Genomic DNA, 11,157 nt, shown 5'->3' with positions numbered 1-11,157 from the left:
AACACTGTTAGTTCCAAACCAGTTGTAGTTCAAGAGTATTTTTGAGTAGCCAGCGACAAGGTATATTTTTGACGTGACAGATTGTAAACAGAGGTACGTCAGAACACTGGAAGTGTATTACCCAAGGGGACGTAACTACAGGATAGGGTTGCCAGATGGGAAATGTTTTCTGAGTTCTTTGCATGCATGTAATAGACTTTAAAAAAACTAACATTTCTGTGGTACATTAAAAGACAGCCAAAAAGGGTTAGTAGATGAGAACAAATAGGTAAAATATTGTGTAGAAATGCGGTATATAGTCTTGATTTTCAAAATTTTCTTTGAGGGTTTGCATGGCAGCCCATCATGCTGATAGAAATGTTCCTCTTTTTTATTTCAAAGTGTGCTCACATCTCAGTTCCTTATCAAGGCGATGACACTCACAACTTTCTTTGGCCCCCTGGTGGATTATTTTGCAGTTGTACTCAACTTAAAATAACACCCAAGGGCAGTTAATTCCTTGGAATGACAAGTGGACAAACAAACTAGTTTGTCCATGTTTGTCCGTGCAATAACAAAAACGGTGTATGAAAAATGCAAAATTTTGGTCAAAGTTTTCATGTACGGATCACACAAACACACCCCGATTCAAGTGTGCATATCAGAATAAAAGTGTGATGATGATAATGATGCAGGGCATTAACCTCCTCTATGGTCGCCCGTCCTCTGAGTCATTTCCTTTTTTTGCAATTTTCTGCTTGGCTTCATGTTCCATTACCGCCAGATCATGCTTATTTTTTTCTCTCTAAAGCAAACTCGCGCTCGTTTTATGGTTGAGCTTGTTGCACAAACACATGGGTGGCAATTACACGCAAGTGTGTAGCGCAAACGTGGTGCTAGTTACCCCGCATTTCCACTGGATACGAAACGGCGCTGGACTCTTCCAGTTTACATTTTAATCAATGTGTCAGTTTCCACTGCTATCAACTATCTCTACTATCTCTGTGCTAAATATACGAAATATACACAGAACAATTTTTGTCGGTCGCCGCAATACAGCAGATCAATTTAGCTAAAACCTGCTTGTGTCGGACAGGATGTCATGCCCAAACACAAAATAAATTATTTCCATCCTGTTTATTTTCTAAATGAAATAGTCTGTGTTCAAGGCGGATCGTATTTTACACTTTAAAACATCTTAATGACCGTGACCGACCTGAAGTCAACTTGTCAAAGGTTTTCAGAGGTAATTTCCCCTCATTGATGGATGAAGACATGTTGATTCTGGAGGTCCAAAATCAAAAAGTCATATTACAGGCATATCCTGGATAGCTATTTGGGGTCCTGTGTCAATTAACAGCTCATACCGAGACTGGGGAAGAAGGGGAAGTGTTAGCGAGAGTAAATGAGATGCGCCTGATTTCCCTTTAATATAATTGATTGTGGCACTGCACCGGCAAAATAAAAGTCGGAACAATTTAAAAATGATGTTTTTTTTTTTTTAGGTGAAAACAAATTGAAGTAATATAATGTATTGTAGCCTCCAGAAGAAGACACACAAAGTCCAACGCTCTTTTTAACTTTTATTGTTAATCTTATGCTATAACAGCTGGCCCAATTCCAACACGTATTCCCTCCATGAACACACATCTGTCGCCGTGCAGACGCACAACACAGCTGCTGGGGTAGTGACCTTGTGCGTCAGCAGTGCTTCTGTGATCTCTTTTTCTTTTTCTTCCAGGGGGACGACCCACCAGGGCAGTTACTGGATGTTCCATCTACCATCGTTGGGGTCCCTGCAGAAGTGGGTGGTTCCTGTGGCCCAGTGCTGGGTGGTTCTGCTGCGGCTGACTTGGGTGTGTGGGAGGACCCCGCCGTGCTCTCCTGGAATGGGTTGGGCTTGTGGGGTCCCAGTTGCTGGAGGGGCGGGGCGGTCTTCGCGTCCGGCTGCGGGGAGTCTCTGGGCCCCTCGGGGCGGGGCGTCCTGCCTTTCTGCCCTTGTGGGGTGTGGTCTTTCGCTGGATGGCTGTTCCCTGCTTCTCCCGTGCCTTGTCCTTTGCCAGGCGCATCTGTCTGTGACCTGGCAGTGCTGGCCGGCCTGACTGCGTGGGGCTGGTAGTCCCTTGTACCCTGGGCATGGCGTCTGCTGCTTTGGGTTGGGCTCTCTGGGGGGCTGGGGCCGTACTTTGGCTCCCGCACACACTGGGAGACAAATATATTGTACATACAAATGCACATACGTTCTCACATACACACAATTATACATACATATATACACACATACGTATATTCATTCTGTAATACATACATATGCGCACACATTGGTACTTACCTACATACATAGGTACATATGTTCCCACATACATACACAAATACAGTACATACATCCACACGCACATTCACTGTACAAACATACATACACACATACTGTACATAGACAAGTACATACAGTATGCATACATACACTCATGCGTATAATAACGTTTCATCAAAGATATATTAGCGTTGTTCCCCTAGGGGAAACTGGGTAAAACACGGCACACTGAGAAAGCTTAAACTATAGTTACTATAACAATCTACAAGGTTAATTGTTTATCTGCTTTCTTTTGTATTTCAAGTTATTATTACATATGTGTATTGTTGCATTTTAAACATTTGTATTGTTGATAATAGAGGTAATTATTGTTATTATTCATTATCAATAGTGCTATTTCTATTGGTATTTGTATTGTTCCATTTGTAGTGTAATAATGTTCATTGTTATTTCTGTGTTATTATTATCTATTTCACTAACTGCTTCTTTGCTCTCACTTTTTGTATCATATTTGTACATATCGTATTTGATGATGTTGTTCTGTCGTGGTTGTTGTTGTTGTTGTCTCTCTGTCTTATCTCACTCTTGTTCCAGCAATTTCCCCCTCTGTCTACCTTTTTTTCTTCTTCTTTCTATCCCCTCCTGCTGCGGTCTGGCTGACAAACAATAATATAAATCCATTTAATAAAGTCAAATACAAATAAGGCAACAAGAGAAGCATCCCACACTTCTCTTTTGTAAAGTAAATATAAACAGCAGATATGGGCATCAATATCAACAATATCATTTTCCTGAGTGGATGGACAGGACAAAAAAAACAAGTTTGGACACCCTTGATCCAGACATTTGATTGTACAATTAACAGCAACACCTGAAAAGTAGAGCAAGACAATATATTATAAAAATATGTATGTTAAGATTAATTAATAACAGATTTGTTTTAAATGTGTGTATACATTTGTTTAGCCTTTTTAAAGAAATTATATGCATCATAACAGACTAAAATTATATGATGACATCATGTTGATCACACGGCAACCACGCCGCTAGCGTGTGTGTGTGTGTGTGTGTTTGTGTGTTTGTGTGTGTCCAACGCTCGCCAGGGACAATGTTTCTGCTGTTTTGTGCTTGTTACAAATATACAAAAATAAAGTCTTCCGTCTTTTCCACCAGTCAAGTCAAGTCAGTGCCGTCACAGACGCCCGCCTGTGGGTGTTGATGGACGGCAAATCTCAGAGTCTCGAATGGCAGGACCGATGTGACGATCTGTCACTTCACTTCTGTTTGTGTTTCCTTGTTTTGTGTTTATTTTCGGCCAGCGCTCCTATTTGATTTCCATTTCCTGCATGTCTCCTCTGAGCGCTCGTTTTCCTCACCTGTCCCGGGATTGGCAGCCCGGCACACCTGGTTGCAGTTGCCAATCAGGCTGCTATATATGCCTGCCTCGCCTGTTCCTCTGGGCTCGAGGATTGACTATGTTAAGAACCTCACATGCACGACTGCTTCCTTCTCTATTTTGAGTATTAAAAGACTCTTACCTGATCTTTACTCTCCCGGTTCCTGCATCTTGGGGTCACTACTACTGCAGCCATGCGAATTCATGACAACCAAGTTTATATGCTTCTGCTCTTCTGGAACGACAGAATAAACTGTTTGGGGTTCCCTTTAATAACTCCCCTTATCACATGACCATACACGGTTTCAGGAGATCTCGTAAAAGTCTGTGCAACTTCGCTGCACGGGGCATTCGCAACAATCCGCATCAGAACTGCGGTGGGGAATGGCGAATCGCCATTGTAGGAGCGTAAATGCTATTTAAGTTCATTTACATTTTATGGAAGGTGCTTTTTGTTTATTCAGCCAAAAGGGGACTAATTACTTTATTTAAATAATACGAAAATGTATATATTGCATGCTTAGAATAATTATAAAGTACACTTTATTTGTAATTATTACATTTGTCTGAATAATTTGATGACATGCTATTTTATACTGCTTTAATACAGTGAAGATTACGTAACTGTTTAATTGCATGTATGGCGGAAGGATCTGTGTGGTAATATGGTTTGGACACAATGCATTATGGGTAATGGCAGTCAGGTATGGTGGAGTTTTTTGACCTTACTCTTACTTTTTCTAACTCTTTGTTACTGTAACAAACTAGCTTTATTTTGCCATTCATTTGTTCCCACATCGTTATTGTTTTAAGTTTTTGAAGGATTAAGTTGACAAGTAAACGATACAAAATGAAGAGGAGCGTCTGGAGTTTTGTTTGTTGTTGCCGCAGCAAGCAAGAGCAGGAGAAAGTAGAGGAGCGTCAAGCTAAAGCTTCATTAGGAAACTACAGTCGTGGTGGCGCCTTTCAGCAGCCGTTACGCATCCAGTGGAAATTCGGGGTCAGACTGTTCTGCAGCAGATTCCTTTTTGCATCGTCAATGTTGGGCTCAGAAGACATTTTACTGTTTGGCTGATTCAAGCCACACACATTAAGAAATATTTTTTTGGGGTCTTATTTAGGTTCCAGGAACATCCGCCGGATGGGAAAGCTCCCAATTTACCGGTCAATCTAAGTCCCTATCCTCACCTATGGTCTTGAGCTTTAGTTTCCTTCGCCGGGTGGCCGGGCTCTCCCTTAGAGATAGGGTGAGAAGCTTTGTCATTCGGGAGGAGCTCAGAGTAAATCCGCTGCTCCTCCACACGGAGAGGAGCCAGATGAGGTGGTTCGGGCATCTGGTGAGAATGCCCCCCAAATACTCCCCTGGGGAGGTGTTTAGGGCGCATCCACGGGGAAGACCCAGGACATGGTGGAGAGACTATGTTTCCCAGCTAGCCTGGGAATGCCTCAGGATCCCCCAGGAAGTGCTGGACGAAGTAGCCGGAGAGAGGGATGTCTGGGCTTTTCTGCTTAGGCTGCTGCCCCCGCGACCCGACCTCGGATAAGCGGAAGAAGATGGATGGAAGCAACCCGATGCTTTAATTTGGTCGTTTGAGCTCATTAAAGCCCAAAGGCAATTTCTATGAATTAGAATGTAGGTTTTGAATAGCTGTGTTGTGACTAAACTAATTTGGCAAGAAACATTGCTCTTCCCCTCCTTGTTTGTGTCATGTGACACAGGATCCGCCTGTGGTGTTGCAGAGAATTTGATTAGGACAAGTTCTGCTAACAGTAGTTAATTTGTCCCTGAAGGTGAATTAAACCTGTTTTGACTCCATATAAACTTGGCCAGATGCTGCTGGAGTGTTACTCCTTCCAGAGTTAAAGCTAACAGTTTCAAGAAAAAAATACAATAAAAGCCATCAAACCCATAAAAAAAAGTCTTCAAGTTACAAAAAAAAGTTTTAATGCCACAACTCCAGCACCCTCCGCGACCCCGAGAGGGACGAGCGGTAGAACATGGATGAATGGAAGAAAAAGAACAAAATCACATTTTAAGTGTTTCTACTGATGATTGTGTTTGTCAAACCTATAAGTTTTACATTTTTTGGCAAGCAAATACAACTTAATTCTTGATAGTTTATTTTTCTTGGATATTTTTTAAAAACTTTTTAAAATGTTTATGTATTTGTAAATATTTATAATTTACATTTTTTTTTACTTTCCTTATTTGATAAAGTTACAGGTTTGATCTCATATTATTTTTGTGTGTTTCTTTTCTAATAACCAACTTAACGCAAAAGGGTATTATTAAGATTTTTCTACATGTAAAACACTGCCTTGTGGTCTACATAACATGTAATGGTGGTCCTTAGGTCAAAATTTTGCATAGATTATGTTTTAAAGATTGTTTTACAGCTGCTTTCTGGCAGTGTCTTCGACTGTTTCTTCTAGTTTTTAGCGCTTCCATATGGAGTCTACTGACACATATAAGTTAGAACCAGTGTTGGAACTAACGCGTTACTAAGTAACGCCGTTAGTTTCGGTGGTAACTAGTAATCTAACGCGTTATTTTTTTATATACAGTAACTCAGTTACCGTTACTGCATGATGCGTTACTGCGTTATTTTACGTTATTTTTATGTAGTATCGGCTAGAAACTGAAGATCTGAGTGTGTTTTATTGGAGCGCTGCGGTGGAAAAGAAGAGGCGTGCTTTCCCCCACCCACAGAAAGCACGCCTCCCCGCAGGGGAGACGTTCCTCCAGAGCCGTACTTCGGGTCTAACAACCTTCACTTTACCCGGAAGAGGGTCTTTACAGCTGAGGGTGAATGACGAGCCCGGCGGTTTGTTGCAACTTTGTGACTTTATTGCACGCAGCCATCCACCAAGCTAGAGCACCTACACGCACTCACTGTCGCCGCTCCCTCACCTCTCTCGCCCACTCACTCACTGACGTCACTCACCTCTCATGCTGTCATATCTTAAAGGGCCACACACACACACACACATACGCTACTCTAATGACAACTAACAAGACATCATGGCAAAGCCAGAAGTCGAGTTTTTTTTAACATGGAGACATTCTCAATACTTTTCTTTTGTCGAGCACAAAGAAAATAACATTTTAGTTAAATGTAAGTTGTGTCTTGGATCAAAGATCCTATCTACTTAGAGTTAAAGTTAAAGTGCCATTATGTTGCAGCTATTTAAAATAGTTTTGTCAATTTTTTCTGGCCTGAAATAAATTGGCCCTTTGAAACATATCTTTGTCTTTGTGTGTTGTATGTAGACCACATTGCTTTCTGAGTTCAGTGATGCAAATGCATGTCAAGTTGATCAACAGATTGTATTATTCTCCAGTGCAATAACAGTACTGAAATGAAGGCTATAAGGGCATTAAAGGCCTACTGAAATGAATTTTTTTTATTTAAACGGGGATAGCAGATCTATTCTATGTGTCATACTTGATCATTTCGCGATGTTGCCATATTTTTGCTGAAAGGATTTAGTATAGAACAACGACGATAAAGATTGCAACTTTTGGTATCTGATAAAAAAAAGGCTTGCCCCTACCGGAAGTAGCGTGACGTAGTCAGTTGAACATATACGCAAAGTTCCCTATTGTTCACAATGATGGCCGCATGAAGTGAGAGAGATTCGGACCGAGAAAGCGACAATTTCCCCATTAATTTGAGCGAGGATGAAAGATTTGTGGATGAGTAAAGTGCGAGTGAAGGACTAGTGGGGAGTTGAAGCTATTCAGATAGGGAAGATGCTGTGAGAGCCGGGGGTGACCTGATATTCAGCTGGGAATGACTACAACAGTAAATAAACACAAGACATATATATACTCTATTAGCCACAACACAACCAGGCTTATATTTAATATGCCACAAATTAATCCTGCATAAAAACACCTACGTGTTTGTTATGCTAGCTCCTAGCTCCTCTGCTAGCTCCTAGCTCCATAGAACACGCCAATACAATTCAAACACCTGATCAACACACACAATCACTCAGCCCAAAAGACCGTTCACCTAACCCAAGGTTCATAAAGCTTATATATTTTTAAAAAGTTACGTACGTGACGCGCACATACGGTCAAGCTCTCAAATGTTTAGCAGCCAAGGCTGCATACTCACGGTACCTGGTATTCAGCTGGGGATGACTAAAACAGTAAATAAACACAAGACATATATTTACTCTATTAGCCACAACACAACCAGGCTTATATTTAATATGACACAAATTAATCCTGCATAAAAACACCTACGTCTTTGTTATGCTAACTCCTAGCTCCTATGCTAGCTCCTAGCTCCATAGAACACGCCAATACAATTCAAACACCTGATCAACACACACAATCACTCAGCCCAAAAGACCGTTCACCTAACCCAAGGTTCATAAAGCTTATATATTTTAAAAAAGTTACGTACATACGCAAAAAAAAGTTGCGCACATACGGTCAAGCGATCAAATGTTTAGAAGCCAAAGCTGCATACTCACAGTAGCACGTCTGCGTCTTTGTCATCCAAATCAAAGTAATCCTGGTAAGAGTCTGTGTTGTCCCAGTTCTCTACAGGCGTCTGTGTATCGAAGTCAAAAGTCCTCCTGGTTAGAGTCTCTGTTATCCGAGTTCTTCCATCTTGACTGCATCTTTCGGGAATGTAAACAAAGAAGCGCCGGCTGTGTACTGTTGTTGCTGACTACGTTCGAAAAATACGTCCATTTCGCACTGACAACTTTCTTCTTTGCTTGCTCAGCTTCTTTCTCCATAATGCAATGAACATAATTGCAACAGATTCACGAACACAGATGTCCAGAATACTGTGGAATTATGAAATGAAAACAGAGCTTTTTCGTATTGGCTTCAATGTGGAAGGCATACCCGTGTTCCCCGGGCTACGTCACGCGCATACGTCATCCTCAGAGGCGTTTCGAACCGGAAGTTTAGCGGCAAATTTAAAATGTCACTTTATAAGTTAACCCGGCCGTATTGGCATGTGTTATAATGTTAAGATTTCATCATTGATATATAAACTATCAGACTGCGTGGTCGGTAGTAGTGGGTTTCAGTAGGCCTTTAATGGGAGCCTTAAAAAAAGGGGGGGAAAAAGAAGTAACTAAATAGTTACTTTTCACAGTAACGCATTACTTTTTGGTGTAAGTAACTGAGTTACTTTTGAAATAAAGTAACTAGTAATTGTAACTAGTTACTGGTTTTCAGTAACTAACCCAACACTGGTTAGAACTATATGCTACTTTGTATTAGAAATGGCAACAGTGGAGGATGCATGTGCATGTACGAGCCAGTCTGCCCCACAACATGAGGTTAGAGCAAAAGGAACTTATTTACTACAGCTTCAGACTACAATGGAGGACTCGCACAAAGCACTTTGGGTACATTTCTACCATATATGGATAATCCACTGATGTCACCTGTGTCACAGGTTTTGCAAATTCTCAACAGCTTGTTTGAAGTATAAAGGAAGGCAACATTTTTTTAAATACATATTTCCGCTATGCCTCCATAGTTTAATTTAAAACATTCAGGATTTATGCAGATCCCAAATACACAAAAACTGGAACAATAGTTTTAAAAAAGCTGGTTTCGCATAATAAGTGTTATGATCCGCTGCCTGGATCATAGTCTGTTTACGTTTTCGGTTCACTAGTGTTCTCAGCACCTTTTGAGTTTGTGTGTCTCAGTTGCCATGACGGCAGATTAGTGTTAGTGTTCGGGACGCGCACCTGTTGCCCGGGCACTAATCAGAGAGCTATTTAGTCTATGCCCTGGCCTCACTCGGTCTGGCTTCCTAATTTGCTTTATGCAACAGACGACAACATTTTTTATTCCTGCTAGCTTCGATGCTAGGCTCTTTTGCTTGCTAGCTCCCACGCTAGCCCCTTTGGTTTTTGCCTTCCGTGCTATGAGCACGTTTTTGTTTGTTCCCGTATGATTTATTTCTTAAATAAATCATTTCCTACCTGCACACTGTGTCTGAAGCCCGTCTGCATTCCTGGGAGAACAAGCCCCGCATCACGATGCGACCCAGTCGTCACAATAGGTCCCTTATAACTAATGACAATTTCAAAGAGGAATTTTATCCAATCATCATATCAGAATCAGAAGTATTTGTCAAGACTAGGGCTGTGGTGCGGTTTGTACTCCCGTGGTGCAAATGAATTGGACCGGACATGGCGTGAAAGTAATGACATGATTTAATTTACTCAAAATAGTACAAACAAAAGGCGCTCACAGCAGAGGTAGAAAACTTGACTATGAAAAACAAAACTACCACTTTGGCGTAAACTATGGACAGAAAACAAAACTTGCTAACTATGGCTTTAATAAACAATAACTTACTTGCGGACGAAAGGAGCAGCATGAACGATGGACATGAAACAGAGTGTCAGGAGTGTGACGTCGCCAGGGAGACTTCCTGGCAACAATCGGTTTAAATAATAGTGACATGATTAGTAAAAGCAGGTGCGTGACTCAAAACGTGAAACAGGTGCGTGACATGACGATGCGAACCAGGTGAAATTAATGGTTGCTATGGTGACAAACAAAAGTGCACAAAAAGTCCAAAAACAAAACCGAACATGACTAAAACAAAACATGATCACCCAGGCATGACAGTATTTTAATAATCCCCGAGGGGAAATTTATATTTTCAACACAATCCCATTCAAGAGCAGACAAACATTACAGGGAAACAGAACAGGATCGCTGACAGGTCTGCCAACTTCCGGCGCCCCTTACAAAAAAGGTGAGAAAAGGGTAAAACGCGGGGGGCTGGGGGAATATTCAGTCTAAGCCTGGGCCCCTGGAGAGGGGGTCCAGACTGAGGCCAAAGAAAAAAAACTCATAGTCATAGCACACATAAACGTGTGTAAGAGGGAAATATCTAATAACCATTAAAAGAGCAGAGCTGATGCAACCAGCCATTTCTACATACAGCTACAAAAGTAAAACAACAAAAAAATGTTTTAAATAAAAAACATATGCTGTATACTGTGGTGGCCTCTGCGGTGTTCCACGCCATCGTCTGCTGGGGTGGGGGGAGCATGGCTAGAGACAGGAGCAGACCCAACAAAGCAACCAAGAGAGCCGACTCCATCCTCGGCCAGTGTCCAGTCTGCATGGATGAGCGAGGGTGCGTCCAAGGAGACCGAGGTGTCCGATAACTGCTCATTCAGCCAAGACACTGTGAAGCTTGTCCGTCCCGGCGCTCAGCGCCAGCTCTGCAGCTCTTTCTTGTTTTTGATCATATTGAAATAAACTGCTTTATCGTAGGGATGTGCCGATCGGTTAGCCACCAATAGGAATCGGCCAATGCCTTTTAATGCTTATCGCAAACGCCGATCCCCTCCAACTGATAAGTGGAAAGCAGCTAATTATGTATCTCCATACACAGTGTGGAGCCGGTCTCCTAAAATAATATCATTGATCTCAATTATCAGGGAATGACAAAGGGCTACT

At 41.7% G+C, this 11,157-nt stretch overlaps 1 protein-coding gene across 1 annotated transcript; it reads right to left on the bottom strand.

Annotated features, from left to right (window-relative positions):
- Nucleotides 1–1,680: 1,680 nt before the first annotated feature.
- LOC133649189 (uncharacterized) lies at nucleotides 1,681–10,098 on the bottom strand. The gene is made up of 3 exons (XM_062046024.1): nucleotides 10,039–10,098; nucleotides 3,832–3,924; nucleotides 1,681–2,181 (listed from the first exon to the last, which is right to left on the bottom strand). The coding sequence occupies exons 2-3, from the start codon at nucleotides 3,883–3,885 to the stop codon at nucleotides 1,681–1,683; spliced, it is 555 nt and encodes a 184-aa protein (XP_061902008.1). The 5' UTR covers nucleotides 3,886–3,924; nucleotides 10,039–10,098.
- Between the last annotated feature and the right edge of the window lie 1,059 nt (nucleotides 10,099–11,157).

Source organism: Entelurus aequoreus, linkage group LG04 (genome assembly GCF_033978785.1).
Source record: "Entelurus aequoreus isolate RoL-2023_Sb linkage group LG04, RoL_Eaeq_v1.1, whole genome shotgun sequence".
Classification (NCBI taxonomy): Eukaryota; Metazoa; Chordata; class Actinopteri; order Syngnathiformes; family Syngnathidae; genus Entelurus; species Entelurus aequoreus.
This window is presented reverse-complemented; position numbering and strand designations above follow the sequence as displayed.